Source organism: Pelodiscus sinensis, chromosome 1 (assembly GCF_052426305.1).
Source record: "Pelodiscus sinensis isolate ZL-2025 chromosome 1, ASM5242630v1, whole genome shotgun sequence".
Classification (NCBI taxonomy): domain Eukaryota; kingdom Metazoa; phylum Chordata; order Testudines; family Trionychidae; genus Pelodiscus; species Pelodiscus sinensis.
Genome location: NC_143052.1, coordinates 128,352,222 through 128,373,122, shown reverse-complemented (window position 1 = coordinate 128,373,122; position 20,901 = coordinate 128,352,222). Strand labels below are relative to the sequence as shown.

Here is a 20,901-nt window from a genome sequence, read left to right as displayed (position 1 = left end):
GCCCCAAAGGAGTGAAATTAGAAACAAGATTGACTACAGCTAGGTGGCACTCTGGGGGAGCATGGGTAAGCAACTTGGGGCATGGGAGATCTGTGGCACTAGTTTCAAAGATCAGGGAGGCTGGTCTGCAGAGTCCCATGTTCCAAGGAAGACCTCAGGCACGTAGTCTGTGCGTGAGAATACACTATAGACCCAAAGCTGAAAATAGCTACTAGCATAGCCAGGTCCAGGGGGCTTTGAAGCACATGGGACCAGCTGTTGGCTCCACTTACAACAGCCTGGAGGCCATCAAGAAGGGGACTGGGCCAAATGGCAATATAGAGCATAATGTTTTTTGAAGTTCTAAACACTTTGGCTTGCAGAGTGTGTCAGGGCTGTAAGAGACTTTTTCCTGCAGTTTATACATTCTCCAGCTCACTCGTGTAGAGCCGATAAGTTCTGCAAACGAAAGGCTGCAGCCTTTCTCCTTCAGAGCTCAAAACCCTGCTGACACTTCCAGCCCCCAGCACATTTATCTGAAAGTGTTGATTATCCAACTGAGTTGATTATTTAAATACATTTTAATGGGCCTTATTACTTGCAGATAATCAGCTATATAATAGTACAGTATAAAAATGAGAGAGTAAACTCATTAACCCAAATGCTATATTTGGAATAATGGATTTCTTTGGGTTGGGAAAAAAACCTATAGTAGCTCACCTAGTCCATCCTCCAGCATTATTATGGCAGCATTAAACCAATTATCTATTGCTATCTCTCTAGGCAGTTTTATCTACTGATTGAGCTATTCTGAGAGTTATAATAATTTTCCAGATATTTTACTTAATTTTCACATGCTGAAACTTCAAGGGGCACTACCAATTTAAAATTTACATTTATGGCAGAAAGTGTACCATTAGAATTAGCACCTAAGATAGCTGTAACTGAAAGCAACCAATTTGTTTAATGTGTATATCTGAGGACACTTTTTGATTATGGCTCATTTAACTGCTTCCTCTGTACCATGAGTCATTTAGTCAGTTTCTCCTTCATTTATGTGGGTGATTCACCCATAAAAAGAAGAGAGAAACATATTTTCTTGAACTAGGAAATCTGTAAAAGCACAAAAATGACAAGGGGATTAAAAGGTAGGTATTATATGTTAAATTAACTTTAACTTTTTCTTTTTTTTAAACTGACTAGATTCAAGCTGAAGATGTCTCTATTTTTGTCTTCTCTAGACTAATGGGAATTACTGATCCTTGTCATCCCTTTCTCATATTTATAAATAGATAACTTTCAACTCCATCATATTTTCACAAGACTACAAATGCTCAGTTCTCTCCAGTTTTCCTCATGTCCTATTTTAAATCTTTTAAATGGGCATGTAATGAGGGGTTAAGAGTCATGGCTTCTGTCCCCAGCTTTGCCATTAACACTGCCTGACCTTACATTATACATGTATTTTAAGCTGCCCATGCCTCCGTTCCTTTTCTGGGAAAACAGGAATCGTTATAATTACCCATATTTGTAAAAGTGTTTTAGTAACTCTGGAAAACTATTTCTTGCCCTCTGAAATCTCATAATTTGTGTCTCCTTTTCAAAATGTGTATCTCAAAACTATGAAGTAAACTGACGGTTCCCTAAACATTGCTGAGCAGTGTGCAACAATAACCTTGCTGGATTTATCCCATGCTCATTAGTACAACCCAAGATAAACATGAGCCTTTTTATAGAAGCATCAGATTGTTGACAAAAATTCAGTTTATATCCCCCTACAGTTGCTTTAACTGCAAGACTGCTGCCTAGCCAATGTCTCTCAATTTAAAAATGTGTGCATTTAATTATTTCTTCCTCCATGAACCACTTTACATTTGTCTTTATTGAATTACCTTGATGGATTTTTCAATCTATGTCACTGGCACACTTTTATGACTGTTTTTATATTGGATAGTGGTGGCACCTAAAATGTTTCCAGTTCCTGTAGCTAACTTGGCAACATTACCTCAATATTTGAAGTAACTACTGAGGCAGAAATAGAAACGTATAAAGTGTAACCACCAGGCCCACCGACTGGGGGAGGGCAAAGGGAACAATTGCCCCAGGACCTGGTGATTCAAAAGAATCATAGATCTGCCACTAGAATCATAGAGCTGGAAGAGACCTCAGGAAGTCATCAAGTCCAGCACAATCCCAACTAAATCATCCCAGCCAGGGCCCTGTCAAACCAAGACTTAAAAACCTCCAGGGATGGAGATTCCACCACCTCCCTAGGTAACCCATTCCAGTGCTTCACCACCCTCCTAGTGAAATAGACCTCTCCCACTGTAACTTGAGACCATTGCTCCTTGTTCTGCCATCTGTCACTACTGAGAACAGCCTCTCTCCATCTGCTTTGGAACCTCCCTTCAGGAAGTTGAAGGCTGCTGTCAAACTCTTCTCTTCTGCAGACTAAACAAACTCAAATCCCTCAGTCTCTCCTTGTAGGTCATGTGCTCCAGCAACAGCAGTGGCTGGAGCCCCAGGCCCTTTAAATCACCACTGGAGCACCACACAGCGCATTCCAGTGTGGTGCACTCTGAGCGGTGCTGAGGGCTGGCTGCCCCCACCCTCTGGCCCCTTCTTCCACCTGAGCCCTGCACACCTTCTGGGAGCTCAGAAGCCCCATCACCTTTCCCAAGGGCCTGAAGAGTCTGTCGGTTCCCCTGGTAACCACTATATCCATGAAACTATTTGGGATTCTGTCCAAACTTTGAGTCAGTCTTTTTTTATCCTGCAAGTTGCAAATCGAAACATTGAGTAGTGTTGTACCTTGAACAAACCCCTTGAGGAACCACATGTAATATATTGTCCATATTTGACATTAAAATATCAAGTAATGCCCTGTGTAATCCTCATTGCTCTAATTTCCCTATAGAAATGTCATATGGAATCTTCTAAAATGCCCCTCTAGAGTTGCTATATCCAATGAATTTCTTTTAACCAATAAGGGCTAAATTATGGTTGGCCCTTATGAAACTGGGTAGCAAGATAGAAGAGTAGTAGGGAAGAAGGAGTGCATGAAGTCTCCCTTTTTTGTGAAGCCCATATAAGGGCCAATCACAGCAGCACACAAGAACACTGTGCTCCCTGCCAGTACTTCTGTGTGCAGAAACTTTCCCAAAAGGAGTGAGGACCTGGTAGAGCATAGCCTTAGCACTGCTTTTTGTCCTCAGTCCTGCAGCAGTACAGCTATGTAGAAGGTAGTAACGAAGCCCTGTAACAGGAACACTTCAAAAAGCCTGGGGAAGATTTCTTCCTCCTAGGAGGTGAAATTTCTTCCCTAGCTCATGACGGCACATCTTCTCTTGCTGTGGGTGCTTTGCACAGTCTAGCCCTGTAACAGTAATCTTAGCAAAGGGCCCAATTTCACAGCCCTTACTCACAATTTTCCATGTCTTGTGTTTTAATTAGACTTCTAGTTCTTCATGTTTATTCCTGATTAATCCTGAATCAATTACAGAGACATCTATATGTTTGGAGGTTGCTCCCCGGCCTTTCTAACCAGACCTGTGCAAAGGACAGACATTCCTTTTCATAAATAAAAATGAGATTTCTAAAATGTTGGCTTCATTCCAGCTAGGAATGAAAATGAAAAGTTTCAAAATTCAGTAAAATTCTAGAAAAAAATAGCGTGGGGTCAATCAAAACATTTTGTTTCAATTTCAACTTTTAAAAATGGTATATTATAAGTAATACAAAATAAAAATCTAAACAACAAGTAATTTCAAAATGAGACATTAAACCAATTCTGTCCACATTTCTAAGTATTTTGATTAACAGAATTTCAACATCTGATGGAATATGGTCCCATTTAAATTTCTCCAGCCAGCTCTAATTTTAGCTCCACCTGTCTCTTCCCAGCTCTTTTTGATTTGCTTCTCAAATGTGAATTTGATCCCTAAACCTCTTCTTTTTATTGTGGACTCCCCTGATACATTGGCCATTGATTTGCATAGCTAAGTTTTAGCCCCTCACAGCATCCTTTATCACTTCCTTTTTACAGAATTCCACTCTTGCTAGCTTAGAAGACAGGTGATTGTGTGCTTCAATGGAGCCTGTGTGATCCATCCTGCCCCCCACTTGACAAGGAATCAGTAGTTCCTGAACTTTACATACTGTCCTTTAAAGTCCCAACAAGAAAACCAATGATTCTAACTCCAGCATTGCACCCAGCAAACTGATTTCTGGGTCATTTGTCCAAGAAGAGAGAGAGAGCATATACATTCTCATGCTAAAGAGCTAAAAGCATTTGTTATAGTAACTTGCTGTTGATCTATAATGTTTTCTGTATCATGTGTTTATCTCCTAATTAAAAATACCCAATTTAAACTAAAGTCATATGTATGCCTAATATGTTATTTCATGATTCCCTTTGCTCCCTGGTTTGGCTAGAACACTACAAAATGCAAACTGTTTAGCTGCAGAAGAAGGCTCTTTGTTAGTGTTTTGCAAATCTACAATACAGCAACTAATTTCAGGTTTACACCCCCAACTAGGAACAGGCCACATTCCCACATCCCTCTCTATGTTCAGACACCAAGTCACTCAGAAAGCCTCTGCCCCAGCTCTGTGTCCTGTTCCCATAGTCACACTGACCCTACTTCACTTGTTGGGAGCTCACGAACGCTACTAACAAGGTGGCTGAGGAAGGAGGTGACGAGAAAGGCATACATTTAAAAATCTGAACTCAAAAGAGAACAAGTGAAGTAGGACAAAGATGAGAGAACAATTACAAAGTCTTCATCCCAGTTAGTGGCTCTCTGGTTGGTAGGTTAGGTGTGTGCCTTGGTTGACATTAAAAGTCTGCATTTACCATAGAATCATAGAATACTAGGACTGGAAGGGACCTCTAGAGGTCATAGAGTCCAGTCCCCTGCCCTCATGGCAGGACCAAATACTGTCTAGACCATCCCTGATAGACATTTATCTAACCTACTCTAAAATATCTCCAGAGATGGGGAGTCCACAACCTCCCTGGGCAATTTATTCCAGTGTTTGACCACCCTGACAGTTAGGAACTTTTTCCTAATGTCCAACCTAAACCTCCCTTGCTGCAGTTTAAGCCCACATGCGTTACCTGAGGCACCCCAGTTATTTCCTGTTTTACACATCAAGAAAAACTGGGACAGCCCTGTGTGATAACTCTTTGAAACTGGCTTTTTTGCATACACTAAGGCCCAGAGTGTCCAGGGCTCTTTACCACCATATAGGCAGCATAGTGTTCAGTTCTGTTCTGAAAAGTGCCCATTAAAATGTATTCCATGTTTATTTTCACAATGGCTTCAGGTCAAATGTGCTCAGTTTATGGGAAAGAATGTGTGCTTTCTAACTGCCAGCCCTGCATTTTCAGTCCATGCTCTAAATCAGGGCTACTCAACTTTGGAAGCCCCGGGGGCCACAATGATACTCACAGCACAAGCCAAGGGCCGCAACTTAAGTCTGGTTGCATATACATGCAAATATTTATGCAAATATATGCAGCTTCTTTCACACTGATGGGCATGAATACAAAGATTAAGGCAACACTACACAACACACAGGCCCCATTGAAGTCAGTTCTGCTGATATTAATACAATGCAATATTTACCTGATTTCCACCCATATGTCAGCACTTTTAATGAGCAATGCCAGTCCAGGAATTTAATGACTAAAACACATATAAACAGAAGACCATTATAGGCCATGTGTTGAGCCCTGCTTAAATCCAAACCACATCGCGGGCCACAAGCAAATGGGCCACAGGCCGCACGTGGGCCATGGGCCGTGTGTTGAGTAGCCCTGTTCTAAATCTAACATTCTCAAATAGGGGCTTTGGATTTGGCTTGTATCCATTTTGCACTGCTCAACCTGACACACCTGGTGCCTCAAATTAATCACCCCAAAATTGTGGCATTCAAAATCAAGGGCCACTTTTGAAAATTTGGGCCTAAGAGTCAAGCTGAGTTCTTTGCCTTCCATTCTCCATCAGTAATAATACAGATCCTTCACTTAGGCCCTCAGTTACATCTGCCTGTGCAAAATATTTGCCTTCAGTGAACAGCTGTAACTGTCTGGAACTCAGAAAACCATTTTGTCAATGAGGCACAAGTAGGAATAAAATCCAGCTCTCTTATCTCTGAGCTGTTTTGGCTCTGCAGGGCAAACAGGAGTGAAAAGCAATACAAACTTTATCAGCCACTTTGAAGTCAGCAGAAATAACTCTCAATATACTCAGGGAGCAGACTTGTTGAATAAGAAGATGCAACTTCTATATAATCACTTCTAATAATAGAACTGCACTTTAGCGTTCCCTATATACAGTGCATTTGAAGTAATCATTCCCTGCCTTTTCTGAGGAGTGGAGTAATGGATATAGAAAGTCTACAGATGCTTTCAGTTTCAGCTCCTCTGGTTGTAATGTACAGGCAGGCTAGATTGAAGGAATTAATTCCGGGTGCTTTGAAGGTCCTGGGAACATAAGGAAAATCAGAAAAGGCAGCGCTCTCTCTATCAACTTTTCTAAGAGGAGCAAGAAGCCTTTAATTTTTGTAATACAATCAGTGCAGGTCACACACATAACCATCACAAGGAAAAATGGAACAGTGAAAAGAGGGATTCCTTTGCTCTTTGGAAAGGACATCAACAGCCAGATTCTTACCTGATGCAAATGGGCACAGATCCGCTGAATCAGTGGAAATGTACTCATTCATACCAGCTAAGAATCTGGCCAAAAACGTGAGGCTGTATGTCAAAACAAGACATGGAAACACGTGAAAAAAGAAAAGAAAACTTACGTTTCCCCCCTCTCGCCTTCTCAAAAATAAAGTTGTGAGGAAAAATTCTTCTTACCCCGTACACCTTCTTGGCTCCTGCCTTGGCAGCAAACATTGAGAGGATTCCTGTGCCACTTCCAACATCCAATACAATCTTATCCTTAAAAACATGTTTATTGTGATACATGGAGTTTCTATATGTTAATGTGCGCACCTCATCCTTTAACATTTCCTGTGTTGAAAGAAGGCATCACATGTTTATTTATGGACAGTGCAGAATTTGTTGCATCATTAAAATTCAACATTTTAAAGAGTTTTTCGGGTGCTTTGGAACAGATCAAGATCACTTTAAAATGCAAACCACTAAGAAGTGAATTAGCAAGAATCAAGATGGTCTCATTCATCTTCTCTTATTTCCCTCAAATATTATTTTACTCTTAAAAATGACAACCAGAAATTATAGTCAATCCACAGTACTGCTGTGGGCATAGGCAAAAACCTTCCCCTCCTCCCCTTGGGCTTTCTGCTTAGACTGCCAAAAGAGTAAACATGGTGGTGGTGGTTATGGTAGGCTTTATAATATTGACATCTCCACAAAGAACTGGACATAGACCAATTTCAGTAAGTTCACTAAGTCACCAGACATACTGTGGAAGGTAATGACTATCGCTACTCACTAGAATATGAATTGGTGAACTAATAATACATAGTACATTTTCCCAGTAGGTATGGTAGCACACAAGTCTCCTTACTCACATTTTACTCTCCTATTCTCTGCATCTCTCTGCTGCACTACTAGAAGGATCTTAGTCCAGTTTCTAGTGGATATGTGTGCAGTATGTAGACATTATCTCTTGATCAGTCCCTTCAGGCATTCAGTTCCTTTTTTCTGAAGTTGTCACTGATAGAGGCCAGTTCCTATCTCATGCTAATTTTTCAGAGGTGTAACTCTTCACATCAATGGAGTCAATCCTCATTTGCACTAGTGTGAGGAAAATAAAACAAACTGGGGAAATATTTTCAAAAACACTTAAGCGATTTAGGCACCTAAATTCCATTTTCAAAAGTGGTTTGGCACTAAAGAGCCACTCGGGTGTTTCTGAAAACATCAACTGTTATGTCTAAAAGCCAGTAATTTTGATTGCTCCTGCTGTCCTCACTGAATAAACATAATCAGTAAGATGAAAGCAGGTTGAATGCCAAGATACGTGAAAGCACTAATGCCAAGCAGTGGAAGCATTGGGGAAAGGATTACCATACACTGGTTGCTTGTCTGGCTGGGTGGATTACTTTCAAGGAGACACTGGTTATATCTGTTAAGTGTTGCCATGTAAGGGGACATGTTCTCATGGAGTGCAGCTTTATATAAAATACTGAAATGGATAGAGGATAATCTGTTTTTACTTAGCATGAAATAGGAGCTGCTGTAGCAATGTTAAGACTAGTCCAATTCTCATGTTTGCTTGTTTCTCACTACTTATCTGAAACATTTTGGCACCATTTAATGTTTCCTGATCAGAGCATGTGTTTTTAAGGGCTGATTTTCAAAGACAAAATATATTTTATGAATGTAAAATCTGACCTTAGAGATGAAATTTTCAAATTTCCTAGGGGGGTTGCATGCCAAACTATCAATAATTGGAATGGGAATGCAATGCCTAAATCCATTTGGTGGCTTTGGAAAACCTCAGCCTAAGTATGGGTTTAGTGGCTTAGCTTTAGGTACCCATATCTGAAAAAATGTTCCTGTAACTTTTTGTATACACAGAAGATGACACAACCTTTGCTGTGAAGTACCTGCATGCCAAGGGCCAGATAATGTCCTCCACATTTTTGAACACAAAAGATGCAGTAAAACTGTCCAATAACTGTCAGAGGGAGGGAAACAGTTGCAGTGAAGTGCTAGCAACTTTCTCCTTTTTCTGCGGTGAGAATCCCCTTTGTATGAATTATACATATTGAAGGTTTGTGGATTTCAAAGGGGGGAGAGATGGTTAGGCAGAGATGATTGGGTGTCTCAGTAACCTTATAACAAACTTGATCCATTTATTTACAAACGTAACAATATTCTTCTATCCACTACCCATGAAACTCACCCTGGTAACTGAGATACAAGCTAAACTCTTTTTGTCTCATACATCACCCCTAGTAGAACTTCTGCTGTTCTAATATAATCCTTAGGTACAACTGAACAACTCCATTGTTCTCCTAGAATGTTATGCCTTCTTCAATACCCTTTCCATTTCCTCCCACAACTGTCACTGCATCATTCTGCCCCTTGTGTGGGGAATGCCCTTCCAAAATCTGTTTACCAAGCTTCTAGCCTGGCCTCATTCAAATCACTATTAAAAGTTGTAGCATCGCCTACAAAATTCCTAAATTTCTCTGAACGTAGCACACAGAAAAATGAAACTAAAAACAGGAAAATTTCAAATAGCAACAAGGACCAAAAGCTGAACAAAATACATAAGTGGTCCCAAAAAAAAAAAAAAATAACCCCCAAAAAACCCACAATGAAAAATCCCAACAAAACACAAACCAAAATTAAAGGAAAGAAATCCTAGTCAGTCATGGCATTTCTACACTAAGATATTATTCTGAAATCATTTATTTTGAAATAATAACTCCCGAAATAATAATTTCAAAATAGTGTTTCCACACTACGATGAAGCCTCAAAATTAGTCCATGACAGGTTCTGTTAATGTGGACGCGCTACCTCGACTTAGAGCCCCAGGAAGCACTGGGGAGTAATTACTCTGAATGATTCTGGGAAGTAGTTATTTCAAAATAGCAGCAGTGGAGCATCCACACCACCACTATTTCAAAATAGCTGTTTTGAAATAAGCATTATTCCTCGTGGAAAGCAGGAGTTCTTATTTTGAAATAACGGACCTGTAGTGTGGGTGCTCTGCTTATTATTTTGAAATAACTCCCTAGTGTAAACTAGGGCTTACAGATGTTAATGCCCATACAGTGATGTCATCAGTGATTTCATGATGTGTCTTGTAAATGACAGAGATTGCCTTGGGTTGCATCTATACAGCAGGGCTTAACTCGAAATAAGCTGTGCAAATTGAGCTATGTCAAATTGAGCATATTTCAAAATTGGGAGCATCTACACAGCACTTATTTCGAAATAGAGTGCTCTTCCTCTGACTTTCCTTATTCCTCATACACTGAGGGTTCCAGGAATTGGAGTAAGACGTCCTACAGCTTGACAGTATTTCGACATTATTTTGAAATAACTGCCTGCTGTGTAGACACGGACTAAGTTATTTCAAAATAACACTAGTTATTTTGAAATAATGTTTCTGTGTAGACGTACCCTTGGAGTCCTTACCAATTTTCCCTTAGATAAATGCTTGCATCTCCCACTGAAATCAATAGGAATGTGGCATGCATATCTGAAGGGAAAATATAGCCCACTGTGCATTGTATGCAGCATTGAGTTTAAATGTTCTAGCAAAGAAAGAGCTAGCTTACTAAAGAGGTATGTCCTTTCCATGTGGGTGGACCTGTTCTGCAACCCTTATAGTCATGCTAAGTAGCACCTCCTTAAGGTGAAATTCCCCACTGTGCAGAGAGCCAGCATAAGTCTGATGCACCACAGAGGGCCTCTTTTGAGAATTTAAATGATGCATAGGCCTAGAGGTGACCCTCTGCATGGGGATGGAGTTCATCATTATTAGCACTTAATCAAAGGAACCATTGCCATGAGTAAAGATTGCAGAATCAGATCCTTGGCAAATTGGTGCATCCAGAGTGTGTGTGGTGGCTACCATAAAAACACTGAAAACATGCTGCCCTTCCATATTTTTACTGAGAAAAGAAACCCTTACCTCGTGGATTCCGAAGTGTGCATAGGAGTCAAAATAATAATCCCTGGATGTCATTTCTTCTGGATTCAGGAGTTTTGCCATCTTGCCTCGCCCTGGGCAACTTGGTTGCAAAGGTACATGAATGACCGATTGAACAGGCTTTGGAATGACAATAGGCTGAGGAGGCTGGGAAGGACCACTGCAGACCTGGAAAGATACGAATTATTATTGCAACAGTCATTAGTCACTCTGAGTCTACAGTGCTGTCTCTGTCTTACCAGGGATATGATTATCATTACAGTAAGTTAGATGTAATGGAGAGGTGGCATGATGCAATGAATAAAATTTAGGGATAGGAACCAGTTACTGCTCCTTTTTAATCCTCTTTTACTCACTGTATGGACTTTGGAAAAGTTTCTTGCCTGATTCTCCATTGCTCTGACCCTTGTGTAGTCACTTCCAACAATGCGAAGACGGTGAAAAAGTGGGTGTAAAATGTTAGCACTGGTGTGAGCGGGGAACTTTGGTGTGTTCTTATGTTCACCAACTTTTCACTTATGTAAATGACTACACAAAGTGAAAGTAAATGGGCCTTCTCTTTTAGCTTTTTCCTCTCTAAGACTGTGGCAATAATGTTTACTATCCTACCTTATAAATATGTGAATTAGAGTAAACAAAAAGGGTACCTGTATAGAAGAGCTCTTAGTCAAAGGACCATCTTACAAATACTGAAACCCTCAGGCAAGGAGCTGAATTTTCTCATCTCAACTTAAAAGTCCCTGAACATTCAAAGAAATAGCTGCTGTGGGGCTGAGTAAGATATGCTATCCCTTATGTTTTACTCTTCTGATGCTGGTAGCGTGCTCAGTGTGGATGCATCTATCTCTAGTTCCCCACAATCTTCTGTGCAATTGCACCTCTTTCAGCACAATTTCAATAGGGACCTGAGGGCACACATCACCTCATAGGATCAGACTTGATAGCTGCAGTTAGTACAAAAGATGTAGTAATACAATACAGAACACAGAATCTTACATTAACATTGTGTCTGGAAAAATCATGGAGGCTGTGGGTTGTTAAATGCATCTCCATCTTTAATTGCAGCATGAGACAAACTTCTAAACAGAGTGAGAAAAACTGGAAGAGATTACAATCTCAGAGGAATGTAAAAGTTGCCCTATCATTTATGGATCATCACCATCAATTTATTTGTGGAGGAAGCCTCAGAAATTCCTCCACCTAAAATATTCCATCCTTATTCTACTTGTTTTCAGATTTTAAATTCACTAATTCCCCAGCCATGACTTCATTTTCTGCAACCACTGCTTGATATTTTTTCTGAGGTTTGAATTATCATTTGCAGTTTAGTGTTGCAAGAGATCAATCACTTGTTCTGGCTCTGAATAGCACCAATTAGCCTAGTTTAGCTTACTTTGATAAAAAAATGACATTAACCTTTCTTTCCTTGCTCATGTATAATTTTAAACATGTCTGTTTTTGATGGTTTCTTTGGTCCATCTGTTGAAAATTAATAGTAATAACTCACAATCCTGCAATGCCTTTCATCCTGAAGGCTCTAAAACTGCTTTCATCATAGAAGCTGGAGCTGGAAAAATCCCTTTTCATCCAGTCCATCTTCTAGCCATTGCAGGATTGTTCCCTATTATTGTTTGTTCAGTCCATTCCTTGGGGCTATAAAAACTGGGGCTTCAGCCACTTCTCCAATGAGACAATTCCACTTCTCATTTCATTTAGACTTTTTCATAATAGTTATTCACATTTTTCTCCTCTTAATTTCATCCCATCACTCCTAGTTATACCACCATGTAATGCCCTAAATAATTGTTGAACGTGTCAAATGTCCGCAGATTATAATCATATACCCCCCCCCAACCTTGTTTGGTTCCTAAATCAAGTTCTCTAACCCAAAGGTTCTTTGCACTCTCTCCACTTTGTCATTGTCTTTGACAAAGTGGGATGCTTAATGAGAAGTACATGAGAAGTTGCATAAGAGACATATATGGCAAAGGAGAGAGGATCTATCACCCTTTTATTCAATGATGTCATGCCTTTTGTATGGGAAGCCAAAAGGGACACTGGCCTGCTTCATGGTCATAGTGTAAATCCATTTTTAATTTGCTGTACAAGGCTATGTCTACACAGCAGTGTTATTTCGGAATAACTAACATAGTCTGCATCTACACCCAAGCAGCTATTTCGACATAATGTTGAAATGCTGTCAAGCTGGAGGATTGCTTACTCTGGCTCCTGTAACCCTCATTGTACGAGGAGTAAGGGAAGTCGGGGGAAGAGTGCTCTATCTTGAAATAAGTGCTGTGTAGACAGCACTATGCAATTATAAAGAGCAAAGATGATCTTCTGGTTAAGGTACTGGCATAGCTTTCAGGAGATCTAGATTCAATTCCTGAGTTTATTTCCAACTTCCAAAGCCAGGTTATTTAGGCTATGTCTCACTGCAACGCTATTTCGGGATACCGAAGTATCCTGAAATAGCTATCCCCCGTCTTTACAGTAAGCCCGTTATTTCAGACTTACTATTCTGATGCCCCTATAAACCTCATTCTGCAAGGAGTAAGGGACATTTTGGAATAGCACTTTATTTCTAAATTTGGCATTGTATAGACAACGCCAAATGACAAAATAAGCTATTTCAAAATAGCATTGAAATAAGATATGCAATTTGCATAGCTCAAATTGTGTATCTTATTTCAAGTTATGGTGCCGTGTAGATGCACCCTTAGGGTTTGTCTGTGATAGCATAAGAGGTCAAGTTTCACTAACAACAAACTTTTTCATAACGTAGACACAGAAAGAAGGGAACCTCAATGTTCCTGATGGAGGAGGGATCTGGTCTTGCACCAACTGATTCATCTCTTTATAAAGTAAATCACAAAGCACTACCATTCTTTGCAGTCTCTCTCAGAGAAGCCACTACAGCTTTCATTTTTTGGCAAAGGCCTGTACATCCAGGCAGTGCCAAGTTAATAACTGTTATCATGCTATTGAGCCTGCATTATTTCTGAAAATTTTCACTTGGTGTTACTAGCGCATCTCAGCTCTTCCAAAAAAAAAAAATGATAGAAGTATTGAAGCACCTGGAACAGGCACAATAAATCACCTCTGAGCATGATGTTGCAGTACATGGCTATAGGTTGGAGAAAAATTATAGTTTTGTGATAGAAACTCAGGAGACCTGTGTCTTGTTCCCCAGGTCTGCCATAGACATCCTGCGTGATCTTAATCAAGTCAGCTAATTTCACCGTGCCTCGGTTTCCCACCTGTCAAATGTGGATAGTAATAATCCCTTACCTCAGAAAATGCTGTGAAAACAAATTCATTGATGTAAATGAGGCACTCAGGTACAATGAGTGTCATAGGAAAGCCAGTGAATACTGCCAGAACACCAGAAAACAAGGACGAGGAATATGATGAAAGAATGTCTATTGTGCTGGAAACAATGAAGTCTGCAAGTCTGAAGCTCAGCAAAGAGAAGTGCTTGCTGAACCAGAAACTGCTAGACTTCTTTGGACATGTTATAAATGCCCCAGATGAAAGGCAAGCTCCAGAGTAAAGCCATTAAGGAAAGGCAGCTTCCTGAATCTACCGTATTTTCCGGCGTATAGGGCGACTGGGCGTATAAGACGACCCCCTATCTTTTTAATTAAAAGATAGGGTTTCATCTTATACCCCAGCGCCCCTCCGCCTCCTTTGCTCCCGGTGTCCCTGGTCTGCTGGAGATGGTCCCCAGCAGACCAGAGGCACCGGGAGCAAAGCCGCAGCAGCTTTGAAAGCCGCGGAGGGGCTCCGGCGGGGGAGCAGCCCAGGCGCGCCTGGGATGCGCCCCCGCCGGCTTCCCCCGAGGCTTTGAAAGCCGCGGAGGGGCTCCGGCGGGGGAGCAGCCCAGGCGCGCCTGGGATGCCCCCCCGCCGGCTTCCCCCGAGGCTTTGAAAGCCGCGGAGGGGCTCCGGCGGGGGAGCAGCCCAGGCGCGCCTGGGATGCGCCCCCGCTGGCTTCCCCCGAGGCTTTCAAAGCCGCGGAGGGGCTCCGGCGGGGGAGCAGCCCAGGCGCGCCTGGGATGTATACCCGGCGTACAAGACGACCCCCGATTTTTGGGGGATGGTTTTTAACATCAGAGGTCGTCTTGTACGCCGGAATATACGGTATTCCAGAACTGAAAAGAAGCCTTAGTTTGACTTACTAGCTTGGCAGGTGTATACCTAATCTGTCAGAAACAATACATCCTTTGAATAACACCTACAAAGGGAAAACCTCTGTACTGGGAGCAAGCACCAGAACAGACATTGTAAAGAGTCTAACAGCTGCTGTCTGAAGCTGCAATACTTACTTCCTATGTTGTCAGTAAGTCCAGCCATTATAGGTATGGATGCCACTGATTATGAATTAGAGGGGCTATTACTGCAAGATCTTAATAGTCTACTGAGACCAGTCACATACTGTTCCAGAACACTGATTAGTCTGAGACCTACTGACATTCAAAATAATATGGTAAAAAGGTATCCTCTGAGTCCTCCATCAGTGTGCCCAGAAATACTGTCTAGCAGCATTACCAACACTTCCACTGCTTACTGGGCTTTTAGAAGACACTGAGGGGTAAATTAGAACTAAATAACAGCACAGAACACCGAGAGCCAGGACTAGTAAATATAGACAAGCTTTAAGGGACTGTGGGGAAACTTGGCCACACCCATGATAAGTGGGCATTAAGCCTATGTCTACACTGCAGGGTTTTCTGGGATACCAGAGGTATCCCGGAAAAACTCTGCTGCGTCCAGGGAACACGTTTGCTCTTCCACTTTTATTCATGGAAGAGCAGACACGCTCTTTCGGGGAGCCCTGTATACCTCATTCTACTAGGAATAAGGGCTCCTCCAAAAGAAGAGGCTTTCCCGCCATTTGGCCCAGGGAAAAAGCCTCTTCTGGAAAAGCAATTGGAAAAAGCTATGCAAATTGCAGAGTGCAATTTGCGTGTCTTTTTCCGAAACAAAGCTATAGTGTAGACATAGCCTCAGCTAACTAAAATCATGCCAGACCACAAATGTTGACAGACCAGAGAGTGCTGTACTACAGAGGCTCAACATGTTCTGCAGAAAATGATTTGTGGGTCATGGTAAATAAGAAGCTAAATATGAGTCAACATTATAACACTATTGCAAAAAACCCAAACATCATTCTGGTATGTATTATCAGGGTGTGATGGATAGGAGTGCTAGCCAGCATGCGATGACTAAAGGGTTAAACTCAGGTAGCTAGGGGGTGTTGGCAGGGAGCCAGGAGAGCCAATGGAAGAGGGTGTTGGAATTTGAATGAAAGGTATACTGGCCTGCTGTTATCCTTGTGGAAGTTTTAAGCTAGGAGGTTGGAAAACAAGATGAATTAAACCAAGTAGAACTACTATGCCTACAAGAAATACTGGGCATGGAAATGGACTGGGCCTTATAGCACAGATTGCAAGTAGATAGGAAAATGTCTATTTAATCGAGATCAGATTATTTTCTTTGTTTTGTTAAGCTTCTCTGTGTTAAGTCCGTGTGCCCCCCCATCCTCCCCATATACTTCATTTTAAGCTTGCGAGGAGTCCTGTGGCACTTTATAGACTAACCAAAGTGTTGAAGCATAAGCTTTCATGGGCAAAGACCCACTTCTGATGCATCTGATGAAGTGGGTCTTTGCACACGAAAGCTTATGGTCCAATACTTCGGTTAGTCTATAAGGTGCCCCAGGACTCCTTGTCGCTTTTGCAGATTCAGACTAACACAGCTACCTCTCTGATACTTCACTTCATTTTAAGCTGTAGGCCAGAGATACCATTTTCTCTGTGTTTTAATTTGTTCTTTCCTCATTTGCTCTGTAACACCTAGCAGCCAAGTATTCTTTACCAAGTATATCTTTTTGTTTTGTTAACAAAATCACCTTTTTTAAAGCGATGATTTGATTCTTGTGTCCTGGAAGGTAACAGGAGGTCTGTGTATGCATGCCTAAGACTGAGAGGTCAGCTATCAGAGACTGCAGTTTGTTTTCTCTTTTTTCCTTCAAGCTCTCTTGTGGTAAAAGAGCTTGGGGTACCCCTCTGAAAGAAGTTCAGGTGCTTTCTTTCTGGATTCATGAAGAAGAGGGTTTTTATTTGATGGTGGCAGTCTATCTCCCAAGGTCAGAGAATCTGTAACCTTGAGGAGTTTTTTAAACGGACGCCTATAAAGGCAACATATTTTAGATTCCTTGCAGGTCCCCACCTTCTGCACTCAGAGTGCCAGAGTGGAGAGCAGCCTTGATACAGGGTACTATAAACAAAACATGAGGAGTAATTCTTCCACTCTATGCTGCATTGATTAGGTCTCAACATGAGTATTGTGTCCAATTTAAAAAGATGTGGACAAATTGGAGACAATCCAGAGACAAGCAAGAAAAATGATGAAAGGTCTAGAAAACCTGACTGATGAGAGAAAATTGAAAAAAATGGGCTTGTTTAGTCTGGAAAAGAGAAGACTGTGAAGGGACATGGTAACAGTGTTCAAGTACATAAAAGGTTGTTACAAGTAGGAGGGAGAAAAAAATGTTCTTCTGAACCTCTGAGGATATTAAAAAGAAGCAATGAACTTAAACTGAAGCAAGGGAGGTTTAGATTGGACATTAGGAAAAACATCCCGAGTGTCAGGGTGGTTAAACACTGAAATAAATTGCCTAGGGAGGTTGTGGAATTTCCATCACTGAAGATGATTAAGAGTAGGCTGGACAAACACCTGTCAGGGATGGTCTAAATAATACTTAGTACTGCCGTGAGTTCAGGGGCCTAGACTAGACCTCTCAAGGTCCTTTCTAGTCTTACCATTCTATGATTATATCTATAGTCCCCTTCTGGCCCTAAGCTCTATCGAACTGTCATTCCCCTTTCCTCCAAAGGTCTCCAACAGCATAGAGACTTATGCCAGCACAGAGTTCCTTTGAAGCCAGTAGGATTCCTCATGGGCCTATGATCTGATGTTAGATCTTGTTGTATGAATACATCAGGGGTGGGAATTTAAGGCCCAGGGGGCAGATACGTCCCCCAGCTTGCCTGGATTCAGCACCCAAGGCTCGTGGCTCTCCCATCCCCCAGCATAGGAGAGCCCGTGCTGATGCTCCAGCCCCCCATGGTCCCACTGTGTGACTGAAGCACACAAAATCTACTGGACTTGGCCCTCCCAGGCTCTGGTGTGCGAGGGGAATGCGGGGGGTGTCTTTCTCCTTCTCAGTCGGGGGCCACATCAGTGAGGGTTTTTTTGTTTTGTTTTGTTTTGTGTTTGCTTTTCACTTGTGTGCAGCCCCCCCCCCCCCCACTGATTTTTCAATGGGTCAGTGGCCCCTGACCCAAAAAAGATTTTCCATTCCTGGAGTAGAGCCTTACTGAGTATACAAAAGACTTTGCCTGAGATTTTCAAAACCACCTTTGGATGTGGATGTTTAATTCCCATTCATTTTCATTCATTAATTTGAATGAGACTTGGGCATTCAAATACCTGGAACAGCTTTGAAAATCTCAGCTTTTTCACGCAGCCACCATCTGGCTCTGCAGCAAGAAAAGAAGAAGTTGGGGGATGGGAAACATGCAAAACTATTTTAATTACTTTCCATTTTTAGGAAACTGGGAAGAAAATTAAGGTGTGTCAGGAAAGAGAAAATTAATTTTCAATGTTATGCAAGTCCTGCTCTTCCTTGACATTACCATGGAGATAGGGTCTTGGGGACTACGATTCAAATCTTGAAGAGAAGACGGATAAAATTGATGCTCAAACTGCAATTTTCTTCCCTGTCAAACTCTGTGTTATTTATGAACACAAGCAATATATTTTAGTGGATACTGAGTAGGATAGTGGTATTTCATATTCAAAAAATCCTACACCATCATTAAGAAAGAATTGAACTGCTAATGGCTTTAGAGTTTGATTTGTAAATGTTCAGACCATGCAAAATTCTGTGTCACATATTTCTGTGGGTTCTGAATTTCAATGAAACCAGATTCTCTCCTGCATCAGGACCACCGGAACAAAGCAGCCCCAGAAGGACCACCCCAGCATGCTGGGGATTATCACTTGGCTTGGAACAAAGTCACCACAGCAGATCCGGCAATGCAGCTCTCCCTGCGGTAGGGAAAAGGGACATGACTGGTGTGGAAGGCAAAGCTGGGTCATCCTGGTGAACACTAGCTCCCATAATGGCCCTTAGGGGCCTCGTAAGCAGATGTCACAAGTTATGGCAACCGTTGGCGCCTCTGATTTGTGTTGTGGGAACTAGACTGATCCCAGGTTAGGGGAGTACTCCTGAGTTGTAATGATTGCTCCTTGGCCTGAGCAGAGAATCTATGTCAGTTGTTCTCAAACTCTGGGTGGAGACGCCATGTTAATGGGGTAACCATGGCTGGTTTAGACTTGTTATGACCTGGGGCTGACGTTCAAGCTCCACAGACCAGGGCCAAAGCCCAAACCCAAGGGCTTCAGCCCTGGGTGGAGAGACTCAGAATACAAACCCCCTGCTTGGGACTGAAGTCATTGTCTGATATTTTTGTGTTAAGGATTTATTTCAGTACTTGAAGTGCTCAGGTTCTACAGAACTGTGTGGTATGAAAATCTAGATAGACTATAGGTAGGAAGTCTAATCTAGACAGACAGAAAACATTTCTTGGATGTATGATTTAAATGTACTGCCTATTAGGCAAATTTTGTTTTCTCAAAAAATGAGAATCTTGGAAATCTTGATAATCTTCTCTGTTGGATTTTCTATAGTGTGTTTAATTTGTGGCCTAGGTTTGTTCTCAAAACTAGCATTAAAGAGCCTAATACTCAGCTGTAAATCCACTGTAAATCCGGTTTACGTCAATTGGAGAGCTGGCCCTGTATGCTTATGTAAGTTTTGTTAAAAATACAAATTTACCCCATATATGGCAATGTTAACAATGTCTCATGAGTCAGACCACTCCAGTAGAATAGCTGGGGCACACAGCTGTGAATTACAAGTCCTTGGATATAGCTTACTGCTTTGCCATACACGTAAGACACACATTTACATGACTGTTCTAGCTTGAGTGTCACGCTGCCTGGGAAGTATGTTTGAACAACATTAGATGATGTTGTCAAGGACAAAGGTCCACAATTTTATAAATAAAAATCAGTCATGTCCTTTTATGAACAACTGTACCTTTGACTACTTTGTACCCATGTTATCCCCAAGCTAATGGTGAGATGAAGCTGAGAGATCTATGCAAAATGCAACACATTCTCTGAAACACAAGGACACGATGATCAATTTTTACACACGTACGCACACAAGTTAGAGTGCATCTGTCTGTCTGTAAGTTCACCTGTCTGTGTGCCTGTGAGTCCATTTAATCAAGAACTCCTCCTAAACCGTAAGAGCTAGGACCACCAGATTTGGTCCTCTTACCCTAACTTAAATCAAGGTCAGGGTTCGGTTGTGCTTGGAAACTGGGAAGTGCCAGGAATGGAATTATTTTCCATAACATGGAAAGGGAGAGGGCAGAGAGTGGAGAGATGCGAAAGGGAGGGGCACAGAGGGGAGGGATGCGCTACTGAGAGTGGCCAGTGGGGGCAGTTGTAGTGCAAAGAGAGTGACCAGCAGGACTGAGGCTCCACCATCTTGCCTGCCAGCACACCGGGTAAGGAGCTCTACCATGGAAAGCCTGCAGAACATAGGGGGAGGACTTTCTGTAGGGGGGTCAGCTGGAGGGGGAGCAGCCCCTGGAGCCTGGCTCCTTCCCACATAATCTGCAGGACGTTGGGGCGGGGGACTTCCTGGAGGAGGGGGCAGCCTCCAGAACCTCACCACCTCCAGACGGTAGGTTGTCGAAGGCCACTGGAGGGAGGCAGCTAGAGACAGGGCAGCCTGCAAACTGTGGGGGAGGGTGTTAGAGAAGGGGACAGCCCCCAGAGCCTCATCCTCTCCAGGCAGCCTGCAGGTTGCAGCACGGTCATTAGAGTGGGGGTTTGCCCCCAGAGCCTCATCTCCACCTTAACAGCCTGCAGGCCGTAGGGGGTCCACTGGAGGTCAGTGGCAGCCATGAGAGGTTAATCACCCCCCCCCCCCAGACTGTCTGCAGACAGTGAGGGAGGCCTGAAGGGCAGGGGCAGCCCATGGACCCTGGCCAGCCCCCGCAGGATGCCCTCTAAACAGACTGCAAGATAGAGGGGTCCACTGGAGGCTGGGGGTAGACCCTGAAGCACCACACACACCCAGATCAGCTACAGGGTGGAGGCAGCTGAAGGCTGCCCTCCCAAC

General features: G+C 42.3%; 1 protein-coding gene across 1 annotated transcript in view; it reads right to left on the bottom strand.

Annotated features, from left to right (window-relative positions):
* The window catches only part of PRMT8 (protein arginine methyltransferase 8), a 121,271-nt gene that overhangs the window by 50,122 nt on the left and 50,248 nt on the right, over positions 1 to 20,901 (bottom strand). The window contains exons 2-3 of the mRNA XM_006123033.5: positions 10,615 to 10,800; positions 6,851 to 7,006 (exon numbers count right to left, since the gene is read on the bottom strand). Of these exons, the coding sequence (XP_006123095.1) occupies positions 6,851 to 7,006; positions 10,615 to 10,800 (342 nt within the window). The remainder of the gene's footprint in view (positions 1 to 6,850; positions 7,007 to 10,614; positions 10,801 to 20,901) is intronic.